Here is a 25,511-nt window from a genome sequence, read left to right as displayed (position 1 = left end):
TTTCAAACTGGATGAAACACGGCGCAGACAGTGCAATGCTTTATGCAGCATAAAGTTAAAACGCTCGTCCAAGACTGATGTTTAATCACCATAGAAACACAAAAGCCTTGCGCGAGCGAAGCAGCGATTCACCCGGTGAAACTCTTTGACAGTGACAGTTGGTAACGGTGTCATTCACAGTGACACCTCGCCGGTGAGGACCGCCACGCAAAAAAAACTTTAGTTTGACAGCTAAAATGATAACCAGAAATATCCTGTCCGTTAGCGCTGTTGGGGGAAAAGGCTCCTACGGTCTGATTGCATTTCTCGAGCCTGAATACACAGAGCCATGTCGGCAAACTGACAGCGCGACTATATGTCCAGCGAGCCGCCTCCCCCCGTTAGTTTCAGTCTACAGACGAAAAAGTGACAATCACCTCCTAAGCATGGACATCGTTTAAAGCCTCTCATTGTTATGATCAGGGCTTTGATGCAAATTCTGAAGTCTGAACATTACGGTGGGAGCTGTGGTGCAGTTTTTTTTAGAGCAACTCAACCTGCACTGCACTGCAAAAAATTAAGAAAGGCAATAAGTCGATCTTTTTGTAGATTCATCCTCATATAAGTCAATGTAAAAATCAGTGAGTGGTTCACAAATTAATTCCTAGTAAAATATTAATTTTACTCTTAGATTTGAAGGTTTTACGGTTTATTTATTTAGGGTTGCTTTTTAGTTGTATGCTATGTTTGAGGAGAACATTTGGGAGTTCATGTATGCAATGTTGAAATAATTGACTAAATAATAAACAAAACTGCAAAAACCTCTTTCGGTATTCGGTTTCGGCCAACTGTTTAATTTTATTCGGTTTCGGCCAAGAATTTTCATATCGGTGCATCCCTAGTCCATACCGCAATACGTGAAGGGTGGGGACGGCTCTAAGCGCTCTACAGTCACACACTGGCGTATGTAAGATGATACTGCTCTGCTCATTCCAGGAATCCAGTAGCCACTGGATCTGATCATGTTCGTGGTGAAGCCTTTGCCCTGATGCTTTGTCTTCTCATGATTATGAGCTATTATCAACTTTGTCACATGATGCTCCTTAGGAATGACAATTGGGTGCTTAAAAGACTCAGCAAGGGATGAGTGTCGGAGTCTTCCTCCCACCTTGAGGATACCATCAGCGTCAACAAAGACATCAAGTTGGTGCAGTTTGTTGCCACGGAGTAGTTGACTTCCTTTGTTCAACAACTTGATTTCCTTTCCATATGCTTGACTTTGAAGGTTCTTTATGATGACTCGTTCAGCACTTTCCTGTTCACTCACTGTAGCAGGAGCGTGTGATTTGACTCTCTTTGCCCTTCGCAGAAGTCGATACAGCTTTGGTAGCGCAAGACCATGATGAGAACTTGGACTGACGGTCGGCAAGTCTGATTGATTCAGTGGTGTGTGTTTGCAGCGTCTGTGCCTTTTTGACTTCTGGATCTCCTATGGGTAGGTCTAGGACAATATCCGTTTGTTGAGGTAATTCATTTTCCCAGAGAAATGAAGGTCCAGCAAACCAGTCAGATGTCAGCAGCTCATTTACAGTTTTTCCATCGGCTGGATTCTCATCTGTGGGGACGTAAAGCCACTGCTGAGAGTTTGTGCTTTGGCGGATCTTCTGAACCCGGTTGGCTACAAAGGTGTGAAAGTGACGGGCCTCATTATTTATGTAGCCTAACACCACCTTTGAGTCTGTCCAAAAGTACTCCTTTCCATCCGTATAGCCTAGCTCCTCCCTGAGCATGTTGCTGACGGTGACTGAGATCACTGCTGCAGTTAACTCTAATCGTGGTATTGTAATCAGCTTTGTGGGAGAAACTCGAGCCTTTCCTATCACCAGAGAACAGTGAATCTCTCCTTGTTCGTTCCTGACTCTCAGATAGAAGCATTGACCACCACTGGTGCTTGCGTCGGAAAAGTGATGCAACTGTGTCTCTACGACCTCTCCGAAACTTGCAGGTATGTAACATCGAGCGATGTTGATCTTTTGTAGGTTGGCAAAATCGTGTCGCCAGCTCTCCCACCTTGGCTTCAGCACATCTGGCAGGGGGTCATCCCAGCCAGTTCCTTGACGGCACATCTCCTGCAGGATCCTCTTCCCTGTGAGGACATATGGTGCGAGGAAACCAAGAGGATCATAAATGGAGGCAACAGTAGACAATATGCCTCGACGTGTCACTGGTTGGTCATTCAGGGTGTTTTCGAACCTGAAGCTATCTCCTTCAATGCTCCATTGGATCCCTAATGCCCGCTCTGGTGGCATGTCATCAAAGGTCAGGTCCTTCGTCTATGCTTCCATGGCACACTCTGATAACGGTATGCTCTGTAGGACAGCATGGTTGTTTGACACAAATTTGTGGAGACAAAGACCACCTTTAGTGCATATCTCTCTTGCCTCTTGTCTCTTGTGCCAGCTGAATGGCCCTTTCCACAGTATCCGTGCTTGTGACTCCGTCATCCACGTAAAAATCTCTTGTGACAAATTTGGATCCTACGGGATGAGAGTGACTGTTTTCCTTGGCTAAGTGTTTCAGCCCGTAGTTCGCACAGCCAGGAGACGATACTGCACCAAAAAGGTGCACCTTCATGCGATACTCTCGAGGTTGTGTGCTGGTATCTCCGTCTTTCCACCACAAGAAGCGCAGGTAGTTGCGGTCGTTCTCTTGGACGTGAAACTGGTGAAACATTTTCTCTATGTCACACATGAGCGCAATGGGATGCTGCCTGAACCGTATGAGGACGCCTGTGAGGTTATTTATCATGTCTGGGCCAGGAAGAAGATGTTTGTTGAGGCTGGTGCCGCTGTACTTTGCAGAGCAGTCGAAGATGACCCACAGTTTTCCAGGTTTCTTGGGGTGATAGATACCATGATGGGGGGATATACCATCGTTCACCTTGGGTTCCATCATCATGCACTTCTTCCACATCACCTCTCTCAATGATTTCTTTCATGTATGTTGTGTAGTCCTTCTTGTATTTCTCATCTCTGCTGAACTTCCGTTGAAGATGACTGAGCCTTCCGGTTTGGCGGACTTCCGGTTTGGCGATGTAGAGGAAGCAGGCACGAGACAGAGGAGCTCCCCATATTTCTCTCCAAAACTCTCCTACTACTCGTTAAACTCTCTAAACCTGACAGAACGCTGATATTGTTAAACTAACAACACTCATGGAGGACAATATGAGTAACTTAAAACAAACGAAGATTTCAATAACATCACAAAAAACAACCAGAGCTGGCACACTAGCAGCGAAAGCTGCAGCTGTTCATGATGATGATGATGATGATGACGACGGGAGTGATACCAGCACCTGTGAAAACTTTTCCATGAGCATGCTAATGTCGGAGCTATCCAAACATCAGGAGAGTATTAAACGAGACATGACGAAGCTTATCAAACCCCTCCAATCGTCAGTGGATGCGCTACACGAAACAGTCGGCGCTTTCCAGAGCCGCCTTACAACAACAGAGGTTCTGGCGGGGGAGAACTTTGAACGGCTGGCGGCCGCTGAGGTGATGATTAAATCATTACAGAACCAAAATACCTCCCTACTAGAACGACTCGAAGACGTAGAAAATCGATCACGACGGTCTAATCTACGTATATTAAATATACCAGAAAGAAGTGAAGACGGAAAAGACCCCACTACCTTCGTTTCTGAATTACTGAAGAACTTTATGGGCCCGGGAGTCTTCTCGTCTCCACCTCAGCTGGACAGAGCGCACCGCACTCTCGGACCTAAACCTGCAGCGGGTAAGGCCAGGCCGTTCGTTGTGTGTTTTCATCAGTACCGTGACAAAGAGCTGGCACTAAGATGGTCTAGACAACATGAGATGAAATACGAGGGCCACGACCTGAGAATCTACCCCGACCTGAGTGTTGCCCTCGCCAAAAGAAGAGCCGCCTTCAACCCCATCAAGGGAGCCCTATACCAAAAAGGTGTGGAGTTTCGTCTACAATATCCAGCCCGCCTGAAGATTATGTTCAAAGGAGAGAGCCACACTTTTCACTCACCGGAGGATGCCAGAGCTTTCTATGAGCAACAGGTGTCTACCTGACGCGGTCCACTGCTTCACAGGTCGGGACGCACGACACATCGGTGATTGGAGGTTTACGAACATAAACAATACGGGTATGCTTACAAGACGAGTCATGTGAGTCTGTGATCGTCATAGCTATTGTTATTTTCTTTTTTTCTTTTTACTTTCCATCAACTTAAACGGGGATAACAATGCTTATTAACACTTGACTGACTTCCCTCTCTCTCTATCGCTATTTCTTTATCTGCATGTTAAGTGTTGATGCAGAGAATGTATTACTGCCTTATAACTTAAGTTATTACCTTTTTTATTGCTTTCTCTAATATCTATTTTGTTGGTCATTAATAGGCTAAATTACTTGAATACCAATAAGAGAAGAGGGATAGGGAAGGAGAGATGAGATTGATGAGATTGGAGAGGAGGAAGGAGCAAAAAAAAAAATATGAATTACCAGTAGCGGTATTAAGTTAAAATAATTTTGAGTTTGCAGTGATATACATATTGAGATATAGCTATACACATATTGTGTTTTTTTTTTTTTTTTTTTTTTTTTCTCATTTTGTCTGTATTGCTACTCTTCTTTAGTTAAAGGGAGTCTCCTCTGTAGCTAATTAGTTTAGGATGAAGATAGTGGTAGTCCACCGGAAGCACAACAAGGGTGTGGGTTTACATCCATCCCTCCCTGGCAGGGAGAACTGGATGGGTGTTGGGGATTTAGTTGGGAAGGGTTATGTATCTCCTCTTTTTTTTCTTTTTGTTTTTTGTATTGTTTTCTCCTTTTCTTTTTTGGTTACCGGGGCTAGTATTCAACTTGACATTATGCTAAGCTGGGTGATCCATATGAAATTATATGTGAATATCAGTATAGACACTTCTTACATCAAAATGTCATATAATACAAACTGTCCTACAAACACATTAAAACAAATTAACTATATATGGGAGGTTTAAAGGTGATTTCATGGAATGTCTCAGGTTGTAATCATCCCATTAAACGTAAGAAAATAATCAATTGGTTAAAACAAAATGGATCTGATATTGCAATGATACGGGAAACGCACCTGAGTAAAGAGGAATCTGAAAAATTTAAGAGGGTTTGGATTGGGCAAGTATATTGCAGTGTGTATAACAGTAGAAGTAGAGGTGTAAGTATTCTTGTTAGAAAAAATCTGAACTTAGTGGTCCATAATAGCCAGGCTGATCAGGAGGGTAGATGGATAGCCCTCGATGCACAAATAGACAATGAGAGACTCACCATCATGAATATATATGCTCCAAATGTTTTAACTCCCAACTTTTTCTATGAAATCTGCAATGTTATAAGAACCATTGGGAACCAAAGCATTATTCTTGGTGGGGATTTCAATCAGGTCAGAGATGCAAAATTGGACAGATCTGTGTTCAGACAGGGTGCACGACAGACATGTACAGCCATTGAAACAATTATGGACGATCTGAATTTGTTAGATATCTGGCGCGTGCTACACCCATTAGGGAAGGATTTTACTTTCTTTTCCAATCCACACCAATCATTTTCCCGAATTGATTACATATTGGTGTCCAAGAACCTTGTTAATTATGTCCAGAATGCTTCCATTGGAAACATAGTTATTTCCGATCACGCACCAGTTGACTTAATAATAAGTAGTTTAGACAAAGGGGAAAGAACAAGTCGATGGAGATTCAATAACTCATTACTGCAAAATGATACATCATGTTCTGTAATTGTAGCAGCAATGGAAGAATACTGGACATATAATGAAGGCTCTGTATCTGATCCTGGTATTGTATGGGAGGCATTTAAAGCGGTCCTAAGGGGGCAACTCATTCAACATTGCTCATATCAAAAAAAGAAGGAACGAGAAAAATTACATAATCTTGAGCAACAATTGAATCATCTCAAACTTCAATATATTAAAAAACCAGACATAGTTACCTGGAAAAGTATGAACACCACAAGATTTTAAATTAATAGTATCCATCAAAAGAAAGCAGAATATGCCCTCTTTTGTACGAAACAACGCCACTATGAACAAGGAGAGAGAGCAGGAAAGATGTTGGCACATAGGGTTAAACAACTCACTACACAAAATATCATCCCATCAATTTTTAATATTCATAATGACTTAATTACAGAGAAGAATGAAATTAATAAAGTTTTTCGGGACTTCTATCAAGATCTGTATACATCACAGGGAGCGGTTGCTACAGACCAATACGACAAAATTTTTTCCACACTAGATGTGCCCCATATCTCCTCACCCAATACTGAGCTACTGGAAAAACAAATTTCATTGCAAGAGGTCAAAGACGCAATAAAAGGCCTCAGATCAGGCCGAGCCCCTGGAGACGATGGTTATCCATCCGATTTTTACAAAAAGTTTACCGATATACTTGCCCCTAGGTTATTGGACGTGTTCCATAGTGCACTGGCAAAGGGTCTACTCCCCCCAAGTATGAGAAAAAGCTTGATCACAATTATCCATAAAAAAGGGAAAGACCCTATGCATTGTGGTAGCTATAGACCAATTTCGTTAGGAAATGTTGATGCCAAGATACTAGCCAAAATACTTTCAAATAGATTGGACAACATACTTCCAACAATAATATACCATGATCAAGTAGGATTTGTCAGGAACCGCTCATCCGCTGATAACATGAGAAGGTTATTACATATACTGTGGGAGAGCAGAGAGAACCCAGACCCTGTCATGGCCTTCTCACTAGATGCAGAGAAGGCCTTCGACAGGGTCAAATGGGGCTTCCTATTTTATACACTAAAAAGATTTGGTTTTTGACCAACATTCCTAGCTTGGATACAATTATTATATATGGACCCCATGGCGTCAGTGTTGTGTAATGGCATCACATCCTCCCCTTTTAACCTATATAGAGGCACCAAGCAGGGATGCCCACTTTCCCCCCTCATCTTCGCCATTGCCCTTGAGCCTTTAGCCATTGCTATACGGAACAATGTAAATATCAAAGGGGTTACAGCAGGTCATCAGGAACATAAACTGTTTTTATATGCGGACGATATTTTATTGGTCTCAAGCAACCCAGAAACAACGGTCCCCATAATTAGCTCCCTGATCGATAGGTTCTCCAAGATCTCAGGTTATAGAATTAACTGGACCAAATCAGAGGTAATGCCCATATCAAACATCGCCACACAATCACTTGGCACTAAATGGCCGTTTAGATGGGTAGCCTCAGGTATGACCTATCTTGGTATTAAACTTATGCCCAACATTAAAAAAATTATGCAAGTTAACCTTCAGCCCATTATACAAAGCATTGAGTCCCTATTACTTAATTGGAACAAGCTAAATGTATCACTTTTAGGCAGGATTAACTTAATAAAAATGATCATAATGCCAAAGGTCAACTACATAACCTATATGTTGCCACTTTCCTTTCCTGCTCATCTCCGAAAAGAATACGATAAGTGTGTTGAATCATTCATATGGCAAGGTAAAAAGCCTCTATTTAATCGTACCAAGTTATACTCTGCTAAGAATAGTGGGGGACTATCCCTTCCTAGATTAGATTGGTATCAATGTTCATTCTCACTTGCCCAAACATCAAAATTTAACCTGCCCCATCACAGAGTCCCTGCCTGGGTACAAATTGAGAAAGAACTACTTTATCCTTTTAATATAGAAACATTTGTGACACAGAAAAGCACGTTTAATGTTGTTCTTAATCCTGTGCTCGAATTTACAAGGGAAAGCTGGAAAATGGTACATTGTCATGTTAAAAATAACCCATCACTGACATTTGAAGCATCAATATGGTTCAATTCAAGGATTAGAATAGCCAAAAAGCCATTTTGCTGGTACCAGTGGGCCAAAGTGGGAATTTTACATTTGGGGGACTTATACGACAAGGGCCATATGGTAACATTTGAACATTTGAAACAACATTACAATCTGACAAATACTGACTTCTGGAAATATCTCCAGTTACGTCACTGTCTCCTGTCAACCATGAGCTCTGGACCTGACCCTAACACTGAAATACAACGTATGCTTCATCATGCCAGCCAAAAAAAAGGTGGTGCCTCACTATTTTACAATTACATTAGAGATTCCAATGCACCAAAATTAAATAGTCTCAAATTAGTATGGGAGAAAGATATAAGAGAAAATATAGAACAACAACATTGGAAGGAAGCCATATCTAGCTGGCACACAACTGCTCGAGAAATCAAAACACAATACACAAATTATAAAATCCTCCATCGAGCATACTGAATATAATTCCTATAAGTAATAAGCATACTAAATAAGTATCTTGGTAGAACCTTCACAATTCACTACTGTTCATGTTTAAGACGTTATTATCTTACTACTCCTTTATCTGATTTATATACATTCAAGCCATCAATGTTAATTTAGCTCCAAGTCTATTCAATTACTATTTCACAGTTTTAAGTTTTTTATTTTTTATTTTATCCATGTCTTTCAATTCATTCATAATTTCAGCAAAAAATGTTTTTTTTTTTATCCAACCCTCTATATATTCAACTACTTTCCCACTAAAAAACCTTTTTCAATTGTTTCAATTCTTCATACTCAGCTATCCAGTTTAGCATAAGCTGTTTCAGCATTCACACGTATTTTCAGCAGGAAATGCATTTTCTAGTTCACATTGTTTTTTGCTGCTTTTTGTCAACAATTTTTATCGGTTTGGACACTGTTTCTCAATGTATTTGCCTATTGGCTGTTTCAACGAATCTTAATTCGGTCGGGGGCCACATTCTTGGGATCTCTGTGATTATAACTGCTCTTTTCGACCTTTGTGGGGCAATTTTTCTTTGCAATCTCTTGCCCTGTGGTTTTCTTTGTTGCATCTGTAACAGATACATTTTCCCTCATTATTTAGCCCTCTCCTGTATTGTTCTTTATTCCTGTCTGGGCTTGTGCTGTGGCTTGCCATAGGCTTGCTCTCTCCTCATCTTCCTCTGTCTCCTTCGAGCTTCCTTTGCTTCTTCTTCCCATTTCAACCTTCCTTGTTCCTCTCGTTCTAACCTTTCTTTCTCTTTTTGCGCTGCCACACTCATACTTGGTGCGGTTTCCTCGTCCATTCTGATTTTAGCCATTTTTGCAATAAACTCTGCCTTTTCTTGCTTCTGCCTCATAATTTCCAGTCTTTCTTCGGCCGTATATATCCATAACATGGCGGCCTCAGTTTCTAACACACACTTCTGTCTTTGCCTTTCCATCCGTTCTGCAGCCTTTGTCTCTACCTTCTCTCTCAGTTCCTCACATTGCTTTAAAACCAACTTGTTTTCAAACCCATATTCTCTCTGCCATTTGTTACAGTATCTGGTGCTCCCGGGCCATCGCCTCGTCATATATATATATATGACATCCCCCGGCTCAGGAGACTTACTCTTTCCGTTTTCCATTTTGCCACTTATTTCTATGTGTTCTTACTCAACTAGGTGTTTCAGAACCCAAAATTCTCATTCACCACTTTGTGTACTTCAACTGGCCACAGATGTTATGTTTACCGTTAGGTTTTTGGCTGCTTCCACTGGTGACATTTATTTCTCAACACTCATTCTTCTCAACATTCATTCATTCACAGATCTGAATTTGTATAGCGCTTGATCAACCTCCTTCAAGGTGGAGAAACCTGTAACCTCCTTAAAGGTGGAGCAACCTGTAACCTCCTTAAAGGTGGAGCAACCTGTAACCTCCTTAAAGGTGGAGCAACCTGTCTCATTCAACATAGTTTTTCCTACCTTATTAGGGCGGCGGGACCCTTGTTTTTATTTGTATTTGTATTTTTCTATTTTTTTTTTTTTTTTGTCAGATCTGAATTTGTTCTCACCGTATCGGTGTGTCTGGCTCGGTCTGGATCCCGTCAATCGTCGCCGAAGAGAGGGGGGTGAGGACTTGCTAAAACACCGGCTGGAGATGAATTCACGGCCCCAGTCTTTCCTCAGAGTCGCTGGACTCTGGCTGTCAACAGACTTCGGTGCGTCCTCTCCTTCCTCCCTTCGGTCGGCGATATTTTGGGCTCCGGCTCGTAGGACCAAGATGTTGGGTATATTAAACCTTGCGTGTAAGACAAGACCCTTGCATTAGTTCAAACAGACCAATGAGACAGACACAATGATAGACTGAGACCAAATGATCATGTTACTTGCCATGGACAAGGAGAGCGGTTTGGGACAGGTGTCACGTTGTCATCTCTGAACCGACTCTGCTTTCCCTTCTCCTAGCTGGCTTTTTATTCAATCTTACATGATGCATACAGACATGGATTCGTGTGTGTGTTACAACTAATGATTGACTAATGTCTCTGAAAACTTGTTTGTTTATCCCAGCTGGGGCATGGCAGTGTGTCTTTGACTGCTGCAAACCGGGTCACTACTGGTCATCGCGGTCTCAGAGTACATAGTTCTAAACGACACGTCATGTATCAGCTTATTTTGGATCATGGTTACACAATGAAAACCTTAACCCTTACACTATATGACAAATCTTCTATTCACTACGACCTACTACTGCCTGGACGCAGATGCATTCACGTTCGGTCAGTGTCAACCAATTGCTACGTAATATGACGTGTTTGACGTAGGGGGTTAAAAAAAAGAACTTTGTAGGAGCTTAGCTCAAAACAGCCACTTTGATCTCGGAATCCACAATCTTATGTTTTGAAAAACAAAAAAAAATCCTGCATATTATTTTTCAATGGGCATGTCCATAATAGATTATGTATACATCTAGGAATATTTTTAACTTCCAATACGCACTTTAAACAGAGAGGCGGAACTGATTGTGTCGGGAATCTTTCTACCCCCGAGGTAGTAAAATTCCCAGAACAATCTCTCGCACCTTTCTTCCCTCGTTCCGCAACGGTCGCATTTATACAGCAGGGCGGAGGGCCGAAATTCCGGCATATTCCCGGCTTTCACTTGCTGTGTAAAAGGGGCTTATGAAGATAGATGGGAAGTAGGCCTAAACTGACACTGAAAGGATGAGGTTAAACCTGAACATTAAATCCTAACATATTCTCTTCGCCAGCATTGCTACTACAACACAGATGGTGAAATCATCATTGGGGCGATAAAATCTCATAACTATAACCATAACCGCTGCTTGGTGGATCCAGGCTCTAGCAGCACTCCCACTCTGCTGGACTGTCAGCTGGCAAAACTAAGCCACCTACACGTGCACTGGGACTTCAAACAGGTAAGACCTGTTTGGCAACCTGGTGGCAACATGCAGTCATTGTAGACAGAAGATTGAGGAGTTTGAGATGTAGGGTAAGTGAAATGTTGTTGCTAGAAAACTGTTATTAATCTGGCCACATGACTGGTCACAAATGAGCAATGTTGTTGCTGTGGATTTTGAAGTTGTGACTTCTTAAACAATTCAGTAAAATGTCTTTGGATTTTACAGTAGAAGGGGACTAAATCCTAAACACAGAAATGGCGTTTAAAGCACTTGTGCTACCATCTCTTTCCCTCTCTTTGTCAAACTGTTGCAGGGCCAAGCGATCAGAAACAAAGCAACAAACCGATGTCTAGAGATCGCCCAGGGGGAGAGCTCTTACCATGAGCTCATCATTCAACAGTGCAGTGGACAGAGCTGGAGGATTGACCATCTCATAACAAGTTTTTAGCACTTCAACTGAATTAATAATAATTAAACAAGGGATGATGACTAACTGGATTTATTTTACATTGTGAATTGTTTAATACAACATGAAAATCTAAACTGTCAAGCTTCGGGTGTTTTTGCACTCATCTTTTTGACTACACTTTAACTTTTTGACTCCATTTTCAAAATCAACTGATTAGGACACATATTTCCTTTTTGAAACACTCACACACACACACAGATGCACTTTCCATAGTGTTCAAAGACAAAGTTAGTGGGAGGCAAAGCTCAGGAGAAGGGGTTCAAATTATTTACCTATTCCATATATTGACATATGTCAATACCATTTGCAGCTGCTTTAGTGAACCTGCAGAAATCACTCGACAAGAATGAATCCCATCGCCCTAATATTTCTACAAAGTTCCCGTGACGATATGTCGATGGGATCTACTGCACCTTAAAGAAATGCTGACGGATGAGCCATTTCAATGGCATACTAACAATAACATCCTATTGTGAAGTTGATCTTGTGCGCTCACAGAAAATATGCTGAGGTCGCCTGCGGCAGGTCTGGTTGAACCTGTCAGTCCGTTATGTTATGAGTTCGCTCTGTGTGCACTTTTGTTCTGGTGTCAGTTTTGCTTGGGACAGTCAGAGCAGCAGGTTATCAGTATGAGGATACTCTTGTTAAAGCGACCGCTCCTCATATTGGGAGGCATTGGGCTCGTCTTCTACGCTGGCACGTTTTTGAAGAATGGATATGATGAACATAGGTCTACCAACGAGGCCAAAAGAGAGCAGGAGCCATCGCAATTGATTACAATCCTCAACAATATCAGTAAGTTGAACTATTTATTTATTCTTCTATATAGGCCTACTGAATGTCTGCAATTTTCTTGCATGCCCCTTCCATTGAAATCAATCAGTTTTTTCACCAAAAATATCAGGCTTTGTTTGCATGGTGTGATTATGGGACATTGTCTTGTTAGAAAAGTAAGTTGAATGATAACAAGTTAGGCTACCACAACATTCTCAAAGGTAATCTATGTTATCATCAGTAAACAACATGTTGTGATGACTGAGAAAAACATTCTTCTTCTTCCACAGTTTCCAGTCTGCATTTTTATTCTCCTGTATTGCTTTAATAGTCCAGGAAAAATAGCGTTTTACATAGAATAAATTGTAAAATAATTTTTTTCAGCTCAGATAATTTCTATGATGTGTCCAGAACAACATACTAAAAGTCCTAAGAAACCCTAGTTGAGGAAATATGTTTAATTCTCATCAATCCGAGATGTGTGCCAATAAGGCAAGACAACAAAACAACCCAATAGGGATATTTTTTTCCTTTAGTCCTATCAAAATGAAACTTTACACAATGAAAGTATCCATGAAATTGAAAAGTGTCTTTGAAAATGAATTTTAATATGCAAATGAGCTATACACTAATCGTACATGCCCAAATAAACCGAAATAGGCTTGATTTTTTCCTTTACTCCTACCACAATAAAACTTTACATAGTAAAAGTATACTTGAAAAGTTTCTTTTTTTTTATTACAAGTTTCTTTTTAAATTAATTTGAAAATGCACATGAGCTCCACACTTATTGAATATCCAATCATCCTACTGCCAATGGGTGATGGCAATGCTGCTTTTAGACTGGCCTCTAACCTGAAAAACTGCCTGGCTTACCTGCCAGGGGTATAACAGGTGCCTCTCATGAATTAGATTTACAAGATCTGTTCTTCACCATTTTTTGTATCACAAGTTTCTTTGAAAATTAATTTTAATATGCAAATGAGCTATACACTATCAAATATAGGCTACCCAAAATATATCCGCATAGGCTTAATTTTTTCCTTTAAAGATCCAAGTGACTGCTACAGATATTGCTGCGGTTGGTCGGATACACATTCAGTACTTTATGATTCCTCCTATACGTGAACCTATTGTGGATCAGCTACTGGCTCTGTTGCCAGCAGATAACAAAACATCACAGCTGGATGTTTTGTGGAAGACAACCCTACTCCTTCACTCTCAAAGGCCATCATGGTCTGGTATGACGCAGATCCTGCATCTTCTAGATGAACACCCAGGGAGAGCTTCAGTAACAATCCTTCCAATGATTGATCTTGATCCCAGTGATGAATCCTGCATATACTCAACATTGAGGTTTGTGGCAACTCAAGCTCTGCAGACCCCTGTTCTGACATTCGACCAACCCCTTCTGGAAAGCCTTGACCATTACAAGTTAACTTCTAATACTAATGTTTTACTTTTCATGTAGACTTTCATTGTGTAAAGTTTTAATGTGGTAGGAGTAAAGGTAAAAATTAAGCCTATGCGGATATATTTTGGGTAGCCTATATTTGACTAGTGTATACCTCATTTGCATTCTATTTCCATTGCCTCTGCCAGAACAAAAGACACAGTCTCAGTAGGTGATGACACAGACTTGTTAGTACTCTTGTTGCAAGCAACAAAAACAAGACAGATCTGTTTTGTTTGTGTTGCTTTCTTTGACAAAGGATTTTTTATTTTTTATTTTTTTACCTTTATTTATACAGGTAAATCCCATTGAGACCGAAGAGTTACTTGGTCCCAAGGTGTGTGACAATCTCGTCTTTATCCATGCCATTTCAGGCTGTGATTCTCGTGTATTTGGCATAGGAAAGGGAATGGCACTGAAAATAGTATAAAATGACACTAGCTAGGGGGAGGGGGCGAGAGAATCTAATTAATGAGAGGCACCTGTTATACCCCTGGCAGGTAAGCCAGGCAGTTTTTCAGGTTTTACAGGGGCGACCGTGGCTCAGTTGGTAGAGCGGGTTGGCCAATGATCCAAGGGTTGGTGGTTCGATACCTGCCCGGCCACCTGTGTCATGGTTGTTGTGTCCTTGGGCAAGACACTTCACCCACCTTGCCTCGTGTGAATGTGTATGACTGCTGTATGTGTGAGGTGGTGGTCGGAGGGGCCGTTGGCGCAGAATGGCAGCCACGCTTCCGTCAGTAAACTATCGTAGTTTACCACCACCGGTATGACTGTGTGAATGAATGGAACCTGGAACCCTGTAAGCGCTTTGAGTCCTTAGGGAATAAAGCGCTATATAAATCCAATCCATTATTATCATTAGGTTAGAGGCCAGTCTAAAAGCAGCATTGCCATTACCCATTGGCAGGATTGGATATTCAATAAGTGTGGAGCTCTTGTGCATATTAAAATTCATTTAAAAATAAACTTGGAGTACAAAAAAAGTTACTTTTCAAGTATACTTGTACTATGTAAAGTTGTATTGTGGTAGGAGTAAAGGAAAAAAATAAGCCTATTTGGATTTATTTTGGACAATAGCTGATTTGCATATTAAAATTCCTTTTCAAAGAAACTTGTAATACAAAAAAAGTTCATTTTCATGGATACTTTCATTGTGTAAAGTTTCATTTTGATAGGACTAAAGGAAAAAAATATCCCTATTGGGTTGTATTGTTGTCTTGCTTTATTGGCACACATCTCGGATTGATGAGAATTAAACATATTTCCTCAACTAGGATTTCTTAGGACTTAAAGTATGTTGTTCTGGACACCTCATAGAAATTATCTGAGCTGAAAAAAATTATTTTACAATTAATTCTATTTTTGGCTAGCCTGGCATTCCCAGACCTGCCACTAGGTGCTGGCAAATTAAATTTGCTGCGCGTGTTGGTCTGGACCATGGACATATAAAGAAATGGACACCGTATTGAAACATGGCGCCCATTCATTCCTATGAAAGCTGCTCATAGGCGCAGAGAAGCAACAAGGAAGTATAATCCGGAAATTCCATACGGCCCAAAGCATGACGTAGCATCGACGTAGCTGCATTATGGACCTATCAAGAAAGAGGGCGGCAAGCGTAGCGGACTGGAGGCGGGAGTAGAATCATTCTCGTTCTGTAGCATCTAGCCTGGCGAAAACAAACTGAAAGCCGTTAAAAGCCGTTGGGCTAATAAAACGCTTGAGGTGGCGTTTTGAAATGAGAAAACTTCAGTTTTAATAGTATATGGTCTAAAGATAAGTATGAGCCTATGATTGATATCCAGAAAAATTTTGCAGAGACACAATCTTGTTCGCCGCTTGTACTGTGTGGACAGGGAAATCTGCCTACGGGCCGTATGAAAATAAGCTCCACCCCTCACCATGCAATACTAATGGGTTGGCCACATGTCCATGCTGGTTGCTCGGAGAAGGCACAGTCCTGGGGGCCTGGGTCTGGACACGCTCCGTTGAAGCTTTATCAAGAAAGCCAGAAATCTGGCTGGTGGTTTCAATTGGTTCTATCTAATATGGGCGCGCCAGAGCCCTTTATATGGTGCTCTGGGGAGGACGTAACCGGATGACGACAGTGACGTGCATGCGACGTCGAGGCCGTGATAGTAAACATCAAAGATGGCTGCGGATATGTTGTGTGAGTTTGAGACTGCTTTGGCCTCGACCCTTAACGATTTGGAAGACGGCACTCAAATCTTTCTTTAGCAAGTAAGTGGAATGTTCTATTTTGCCGACCGACCACGGCAAACGTTTAATTTAACAGTTTAACAGCTGTTTGCTAAACGAAAGGGGCTTACGTCGCCTTGTGCATCGCTCTGATTGGTTGTAGTGCTATCCAACTGCGTGCAGTGGCATTTGAAATGCACGAGTAGGAGCCGCCCCTTGAGTTGGAAATTACTATTGATCGTGGCCAGACCCTCTATCGTTCAAGATATCAGGGTCTGGATTTCCAGGCTAATTTTTGGCCCCAAAATGCCTTACTTTGCCCGGCCAATAATGTGCATGCTCTGGGCTGTTTCCTTCTCTTCCACAGCAGGAACTTAAAGTTACAAGTAAAGCTTACTTGGTTGACCTTAGTTATATACCTCTCTCAGGCACAACGAGTAAATGACTTACATTGTATTAGTTAAATCAATAGGATAGTGAGAAATAAGTTAAACACTAATGTAATTTGAGTAAGCATGGATATTACATTTTACATTGTCATCCATGTCATCTCTTAAAAATTGTCAAGATGATGCACTCAGAGCCATGGATCAAAAGCAGGACGCTTGGGGGAAAATGTTCCAAGAGGACAGAGACAGACAGAGAAAAGCTGCGCAGGTCAAACCAGACAACCAGCCACAGTCTCTACTCAAAAAACAAATGGAGCAGAAAGAGAAACCAGACGCAAAGATCCAGGACCAAAAGGAGGTACCAGAAAAGAAAAAGTCCAGTAAAGTCTTCCCCGACTCTGTCCTGTTCAAAGAGTGGGGGGAGAATCTGTCCGAGGATGAGCAAAGGGAGGCACAGGGTTTGTTTGAGGATTATGGATACAACGTCTTTCTCAGCGATCGCCTTCCTCTAGATCGTGCCCTTCCAGATACCAGGGACCAAAGGTATCGTACAGCTTTAACAACCTTGCCTTGGCTTTTACCAAACCAACAAAATCGTTCCACTTAAATGCAGAAACTATCCCATCATTAATCTTTACAGTTATCCACTTCCTGATTGTGTAATTCACTTGAGATTGTGTGAGAACCTTTGTTTGAGAATGTTGAAGCAAAACATATGATTAGGTACGGCTCAAACATTCTTCTGTTTCTGAACAGGTGTGCGAAAAAGAGTTACCCAAAGGATCTGCCTAGTCTTGCGGTGGTGCTGATCTACCTGAACGAGGCTCTGTCTATCATCAAAAGAGCCATGCGCAGCATCATCGACCGCACACCAAAAAACGTGCTGAAGGAGATAATCCTGGTCGATGACAATAGTTCTAAAGGTTGGTTGTGAAATCGGAATGGGCAAAACCATGTGTTATAAACAACATCATCATCTTAGATTTACGGTCTATAAATCCTATTGTTCGTTCAGTTGGATTATATTCGAATAGATAGATAGATAGATAGATAGATAGATAGATAGATAGATAGATAGATAGATAGATAGATAGATAGATAGATAGATAGATAGATAGATAGATAGATAGATAGGGTTCTACTCTATGGTGGTATATGCATACCAGGTGTTTTTTAATTTGAATTGATGTTTTTTTTAATGTAGCCACAATACTCAATGCAATGCAATGTTGTCTCCCAGAATGCATTTTGTAAAGGTAAGAGTTGACATTTGTCAAACTATTCCTTTAAGAGCACATAAACCCCACGGTGAAATACAGTGGCCTCTCATTAGGTATTTTGGTGTTGAAATCTTTACTGTAGTTTGTGAAAATGTCAATGATCAGAACTGTGGCTCCCTCTCAGAATACGGCATGCTTTCTGTTGGCTTTGCTTTGAGGGTAATCATTGTGCAAACTGGTATCACGCCCTTGTTGTATCTCGCTATATTGAAATATCCAAGAAGCTGTTCTTCTCTAATCTAAAAATACATGCCCCCATTCTCCTTCAACTAGAAAACCTGAAGGGCGACCTTGACATGTACGTGCAGTTACTGGAGCAGGAGAACCCAAGTCTCCGCATTACAAGAGTGAGGCACGAAAAACAGCAAGGCCTCGCTTCTGCCAGGGCTTCTGGTTGGAGGGCTGCCACTGCTGAAGTGGTGGCCATCCTGGATGCACACATCGAAGTCCATGAGTTGTGGTTAGTGGTTAAAACAAATCTTGATTAGTTTATGCATAACATTTTCACTGGTTTCTGTTCAATATTTGTTAACAAATCAAAGGTTCAATTAGCACAAACCTTTAACATGCTTGTACAAAAGTTATCGTGCCTCACATCTTAACGGTTGTTAAACCAGGATATTTTTTACAAAGAGTATAGGGTGTTTTAAGAAACACCCTGTTTTAACACAGTTCCTACATTTGCAACTCCCCAGTACAACCAGAGTGTAATCCCAGGACAGTCGTTTGATACTACTTGCCATGTGCAGCTTCACTGACACAATCTCACCTTATAGGTCTTTGCAAGGGCATTACAGTGATGGTAACGAGGGAAGGGTAAGTGTAAATGTGCCTGAGGTATAACATTTAAGGTTAAAGTAAACTTCATTCTTCTGCTTTAACACAACCAACAATCAACTTATCAGTGTGAAGTTCCCTCCCACTTTCCAATGAGTTGTCTAAAAATAAAACGAAGGGCATGACTGCTTACATCATTAAAACAGCCTTGTCGTGCTCTGCCTGTTTTAGCCAGTGTAGTCTTAATATCAGAAGCCATTGACTTAACAAAGGAGTGACTCTGGCTAGCACTTATCCACGACAGGGGCTGGCTTCAATGTAGGCTATAGTGCTCCAACAGACAGTGAAATACTGACCAGCTGTCTAAATGGAAACTGTCTAGTTAAGGACGAAGCATAGCAAAACCCCTACTGTGTGGCACTTTAAACTATGGAAGTGTTTTGCAATGATTTGTGAAACCACCTCTCCTCCCTTCCCTCATGCAGGGCTGAACCCTTGCTGACACAGATCAAAGCCGACCGAACGGTGGTGGTGTCCCCTGTGTTTGACAGAGTCAACTTTGATGACCTCAAGGTCATTCAGTACCTTCCAGCAGCCCATGCCTTTGACTGGGCTCTGTGGTGCATGTACGAGGGTTTTACGCCAGAGTATTACAAACTCAACGATGGATCATTGCCTGGAAAGTAAGTAAAAGTCAAATCAATCAGTCCTGATCTGATGTGTCAAAAATGTAACATATCTTGGATTAGGCATTCTTAATGATCCTCCAGCTTCACTGTTCCTGAATGCGAAATGTGACATAAAAAGGAGAAACGGTTAAATTCCAACTTCCGGCGCTGCCCTGCATGGAGTAGTTGCAGGAGGTGCAGACAGCTCTCATTTTACACTTATTTAACGCAATTCTATGACTATTGTTGATTTTTTTTCTTCTAAAGATTAGTTTTTGGGCATTTGTATGCTTTTATTAGACAGTTTGGAGAGACAGAGGTGAAACGGGGCAAAGAGGGCAAAGCGGGATTAACTGTTAAGTTAAACTTTTGGCGTGGTCGGTCGGGAAAACAGAACATTCCTCTTACTTGCTGATGGAAGATTTGAATGCCGTTTTCCAAATCGTAAAGGGTCGAGGCCAAAGCCATCTCAAACTCAAACAACATATCCGCAGCCATCTCTGTTGTTTAGTTTCACGGCTTCGGCGGCGCATTCACAGCACTGTCGTCATCCTGTTACGTCCGCCCCAGAGCACCATACATAGGGCTCTGGCCCGCCCATATCAGATAGCTCAGGATTTCTTGACATATTTAATGAGCTTCAATGGAGAGTGTCCAGACCAACAGGCGCAGCAAATTGAATTTGCCAGCGGCAGGTCTGGATTTCCAGGCTACTAAAGTGACTCAAAGAAAAATGTTTTAATCTTGAAAATAGAACTTGCCGTTAAAAACTAACGTTCATCTGCATCCCAGACTAAATTCATGACGCAGCTTATTCAGGAGATGCTGGGTGCTGATAACTTTCCCTCACCAGTAGTGATTGAACGTGTCATTCATCTCTTGCGCCAAAACCTAAACAGGGAGCCCAAGACCCATCATCGCCCATTTACAATACAATGCTCAAAAAGTAAAGATCATTTGTCTTGCCAAGGGCAAGGGCACTCTTACATAACGGGGTACACGCCCGGTTCATATCTACCCAGACCTGCGGCAGAGATAAGCAAGCTTAGGTCTACTTTCAACGGCGTAAAGGTGAAGTAGGCTTTATAATATTTTATTCACACCCAGCTCTGCCCCTCAGCATGCTGAGATCATTGTTTCTCTAGATGCTGAGAAGGCCTTGATAGAGTGGAGTGGGACTTCCTCTTTTCAGTTCTTGGAAGGTTTGGCCTTGGCGATCATTTTAAAGCTTTGACCAAGCTGCTTTATCGGACCCCTCCAGTCCTGACAAAATCCTTTAGGTCTTCCTATACTTCCCCCTGCAACGGGGTACAAGGTAGGGCTGCCCCCTTTCCCCAACTTTGATTGTTCTTGCTTTTGAGCATTTGGCTATCGCTCCCCGCTCTTTCAAGGGCTAACGGAACATTTTAAGAGATGTGAATACTGAGTGTCTTTTAATGCAGATTACCTGCATATGTAACAAAACCCAAAGAATCCAACCCCAACATAAGGTTGATTTTAAAAGAATGTGGTGTGATCTCAGGTTACGAGAATTTTTCCCCATTAAATGATGCTGCTTTTCATATTCACATTTACCATTTAAAATAACAACAAATGATTTCAAATACTTGAGTGGCGGTAACGAGAGGTTTTGCTGGCCTGTTTAAAGCAAACTTTAAGTCGCTGTATGAATGCACAATTTTAGAACCTGAGATGTGGTCCCGTCTCCCCATTACTCTGGCAGGCAACATGAATGCTGTTAAAAATTACTATCCTCCGAAAATTTGGTTTCTATTCCAAAATATCTCAATAATAATACAAAAATCTTTTTTTAAGTCCATTAATGAAATAAGAGGCCTAGAATCAGGGAAGATTATTTGCAGAGGCCTAAACCTAATGGGGGGATGGGACTAGCTTATTTACTAATTTACTATTGGGCATGTAATGTTCATGCTTTTCTCTTTTGGACTCAATATGAAAATAAACTTTTATTTTCCATAATTTTCAGGAGTCCGTCCGTCATGGGGATCTTTGTGGCGGACACTAAGTTTCTAGGGGAAATTGGAGGCCTGGATGAAGGAATGATAGTTTACGGCGGGGAAAATGTTGAGCTAGGAGTTCGTGTGAGTAAGCCACGTATATGCCACCTGGTGGCACAATCCCATGCCCACAATACAAATAACCTCTTTCACGATGGAACGGTGGAGCTTACAATCGTTGAGACATGATAAACTACTGCTGTAATATCCTACCAGAGATGGGAATTCCTGTCTCGTTGGAATATAAATGGCTGTGCAGTCATGCGTTGCTGTCCGTTGAAACACATAGCTTACTAAAATGTCACACTTGTGTGGGCATTGTAAAAAGGAGGCTGTAGCTTGTGTGTATACTCTTTATAAAAACAACACATTGTGGTTTTGCATAGGCTTGTGTGCCAAACTATTTCTTGGCTGGGAGCAATTCATTGTTTTATTTCTATTATTTTTTTAATAGAGTGATTTATCGGGCAGCAGCAGGGATCTCCTAGGAAGATATGAGCCCTAAATGTGTTTTAATGAATATACCAAGTGGCGGCACTGCCTACTGACTAATAGACCTCTAAGTAAGTATCTTTAGAAGTAAAACTTTCAAAGTGTGCTTTTTTTGCATATAGGTGTGGACATGTGGAGGCAGTGTTGAAGTAGTTCCGTGCTCCAAGATCGCCCACATCGAGAGGAGCCACAAGCCATACATGCCTGACCTGAGCGGGGCCATGAAGAGGAACGCCCTTAGGGTAGCGGAAATCTGGATGGATGAATACAAACACAACATCAACTTGGCTTGGAACTTGCCATTTGAGGTACTCCAAATAAATCTAGTCGAGAACCAACACGCTGGTGTCCTTTTTTATGGCATACTGCATTGTTCGACACACAGAATGCAGGATGAACATTCAAGGGTTCCCATGGAAAAGTAGATATTCAGTTATGCAAGAATTTTTACTATCTTGTATCAAGTCATTTGAGGTTACAACATAGCAAACAAATTATGCCATATTTTTGCCTTCTGCAGAATCACGGAATTGACATCGGGGATATCTCAGAGAGGAAAAAACTCAGGGAAAGGTTGAACTGTAAACCTTTCAAATGGTATCTGGAAAACATTTACCCCAAGTTGGATCTCTGGGACAACCTACTGGCCTATGGAGGAGTAAGTTTTTTTTTTTTTTTTAAGATATTTTTTTTGCATTTTTATGCTTTATTGATAGTGTAGAGGCAGAGTTGAAATGGGGCAGAGAGGGGAGTGACATGCAGAGAATGACCCGCGGGCTGGAATCGAACCCGGGTCCGCTGCTGGCCGAGGCCCATGGGGGGGACGCCCTACCAACTGAGTTAAGGGCGCCCCCCTGAGTAAGTTTAGTTTATCCTGCAGGGTGTGTGCACCACGGCGCATACATTAATTTGTGTTTTAATGACTTACTGCCATTTACAGTGACTTGAGAAATTTCTATGTGACAGAATGATCCACCCCTTTTCTTATAGATGAAGAATCTTGATGCTGACATGTGCATAGACCAAGGCCCAGTGCCAGGTCACACACCCATCGCCTACACTTGCTACTACTATGGAGCGCAAGTAAGTAAAGCAGCTATATCTGGTTTAATGATAATAGTCTTTAAAAATGTACAAGTGGTTATTGTATATATTGTCCATTAGTCGCTGTTTGCTTACGTAACTGACCAATCTGCTTGCTGATTATGTTCTTGAATAACATTTCTTAGTTCACTTATTATCGGGAGAATGGTGAGCTCTACATTGGTGGCATCAAGTCCCACAAATACAATGAAAACCGGTGTTTAACTGACGTGGGCAACAAAGAAACCGAGCCAGGACTTCACAACTGCAAAGAGGCTATGCAGAAAGGAATGGGGATTTACTGGGACTTCACTCAGGTACTATAATATAAGCTTTTATTACAACAAGTATGAGAAAGCAATGGAGAAGATTTATTTATGTAAAACATTTTGTAAAAGTTGTTCCCTTTCAAATTTGAGGGGGGGAGATGGGTTCAGATGACTCCTGTACCTTTAAAATATTGCCTATGGTTGTCGGAATATTTGCTGATTTATTCTTTTTTCCAGGGAAAAGAACTGCAGAGCAGACAAACAAAAAGATGTCTGGAGATTGAAAACAAACAGCTTCTAATAAAGGAATGCTCTGGCCAAAGATGGGAAATACAAAACATAATCAAAGCACTTTAAAGTGTGTGTTACCTGCCAACAAGAAGTGCACTTGGCTGGCTGTATGTGTAAAATGTCCATGACAGTCCATGAAGCTTGACCATCTGCTATAATCTTTTATGTATTTAAGATTGGGAAATGAGAGTTATTGATTTTGTAAGTCTTAAGTGAAATGTATCGACTTTTCCTTAAAACCTGGATTTTAATTGTTTTATACCATTAGGATCTATGTTTGCCTCATTCTTACCAATTTAAAAAAAAAAATCATGCTTTTCTAGTCTATATTTAGCTTCGGGAAACATTGTAACGGGGCCTATTAAGCATTATTACCTGATACATTTAGAAAAACCTTTTTATAGTTTGTTTTACAAGTTCTATAAATTACAAGACATCAAATGCATGAAGTATTAAGCTCATGGCTTATATAAATAGGTTTAACTTTAGATACATATTGTAATGAAAATATAAAAAGGATGGGTATTTAACAATCAGTACATTTGAAAATGTGTAAAAAAATGTGGTATTGTTTTTTTAACAGTGTCCTTGTAGCAATAGGTACCAAAGGTCCCACTAATGCAGAGTTGATGGTAATTTTGGAGGTAGTATGAAAATGTTTGTATGTACGCTGCGTAGAAATTATTCTTTTTTGAGAGTTTAAAGAATCTTTGTGTTTTCTAAGCACTTGCTGAACTATATCAATAGTGTTGCCATAATGCACTGGTTTACTGGGACTTTGGGATTGGCCCCGGATCACAGGATCCCCAAGGGCTCAGTAAAACTGCATAATTATATAAGCTTCAGTCAATAAATACAACAACCACCTCAACAATGATGGTCTAAACTATAAAGCCAGCACAAAAATGACAATCATCAACATAAACGTCCACCTTCTTCTTACAGATACATTACAAACATTGACAAAATGTATTTTGGAACATAAAACAACCAAAAACACATTTCACCAGCCAGTAAGAATGATGGGAAATGAGGTTTAGGTTGCTACAATATATTTGTCTGGAAGTTGCTGAGGTGATCAGCCAATCCAGATATAGATAAATATATTTATTTTGGTCATTCGTTAAACGTTTTAGTAATTTAGGAACTGACAGACTTGAGGAGTTGACTTTTACTTTAATATAATAATAATAAATAAACACATTTCCCATATTTCCCCCTTAGTGTGACCCTAATACTTCTTTGTACGTATGATTTTAGGAACAACTTGCCAGCGGGAAATGCATGAGGTATTTAACTGTATTATTTTGAACGAGTGATTTAATTTGTTTTACCTGAACTGTTGTGCATCTTGTTTTAATAGCCTTAATCTCTCCAAGAGATTATCAACACATCCATTGTCATTAAAAGAGGGCATACTGTTTATTCATAGCCATATTTGGGATTTTTTATTTAATTAAATAAAAAAATATATTTTTTACAGAATGAGGATGGGCAACTAGGTTAGTCCACCACCAGATCACAAGAGAAGCCTAAGCAACAACCCTTAGGTTCCTTTGTGTTTAGACAGAGGCCTATGTTTTAAATATTCTGAAATAAAAACCTTTGCATGGAATTAAAAAGTTTTTTTTTATAATAGCCTAATGAAAATAAAATGGATTTATAAAACTGGTTGATGTTTGAAGATTTTTAAATAGGCCTAACTGTGTGTGTTTAGTGTTTCTGAAAAGTGCTGGATTTCCCATAGACTTAGGCTTTCGGATGTGTGTTACATATAGGTCTAGATTCATGAGTTCTAATGTCGTGTTTGTGTCCAATGAGAGTTTCGGGAAGTGGTAGCATAAGCTAATTGGCCCGAACAACCTTCTCCGGAGCTACACTGTGGACCAGGGAGTGGTTCTAGTGTTTTGCGAAATCAGGTTTTGAAAGTATGCTTTTTTGATAAGAAGTATTAAAAGGGTAGTCTTAAAAAGCCTACTAATTAGACTAAAGCTAGGCCTTCTACTGTATGAATGCCACTTCTAACAGCCTCAGGTATTTTGTGTCTGTATTGACACAGAAAGGAGGATGATACATCTAAACATTAAAT

General features: G+C 40.8%; 2 protein-coding genes across 2 annotated transcripts in view; both read left to right on the top strand.

The window, feature by feature from the left end:
• LOC307250579 (putative polypeptide N-acetylgalactosaminyltransferase 8) overlaps positions 1-11,705 on the top strand; it is a gene marked incomplete at both ends in the record, with an annotated part of 29,131 nt that extends 17,426 nt beyond the window's left edge. Inside the window, 2 exons of the mRNA XM_080027696.1 lie at positions 11,105-11,272; positions 11,571-11,705. Coding sequence (XP_079883822.1) covers positions 11,105-11,272; positions 11,571-11,705 — 303 coding nt within the window. The remainder of the gene's footprint in view (positions 1-11,104; positions 11,273-11,570) is intronic.
• A 5,035-nt stretch (positions 11,706-16,740) lies between these two features.
• LOC307250578 (putative polypeptide N-acetylgalactosaminyltransferase 8) lies at positions 16,741-23,505 on the top strand (the record flags this gene model as incomplete). The annotated part of the gene is made up of 10 exons (XM_080027695.1): positions 16,741-17,087; positions 17,301-17,467; positions 18,098-18,284; positions 19,087-19,284; positions 21,257-21,371; positions 21,902-22,087; positions 22,300-22,437; positions 22,770-22,862; positions 23,009-23,179; positions 23,369-23,505. The coding sequence occupies 10 exons, from the start codon at positions 16,741-16,743 to the stop codon at positions 23,486-23,488; spliced, it is 1,722 nt and encodes a 573-aa protein (XP_079883821.1). The 3' UTR covers positions 23,489-23,505.
• Between the last annotated feature and the right edge of the window lie 2,006 nt (positions 23,506-25,511).

The sequence above is a fragment of the Ammodytes marinus genome, assembly GCF_949987685.1.
Source record: "Ammodytes marinus genome assembly, chromosome: 5".
NCBI lineage: Eukaryota > Metazoa > Chordata > Actinopteri > Uranoscopiformes > Ammodytidae > Ammodytes > Ammodytes marinus.
The sequence above is the reverse complement of the archived record's forward strand: the minus strand, read 5'-3'. Positions and strand labels throughout refer to the sequence as shown.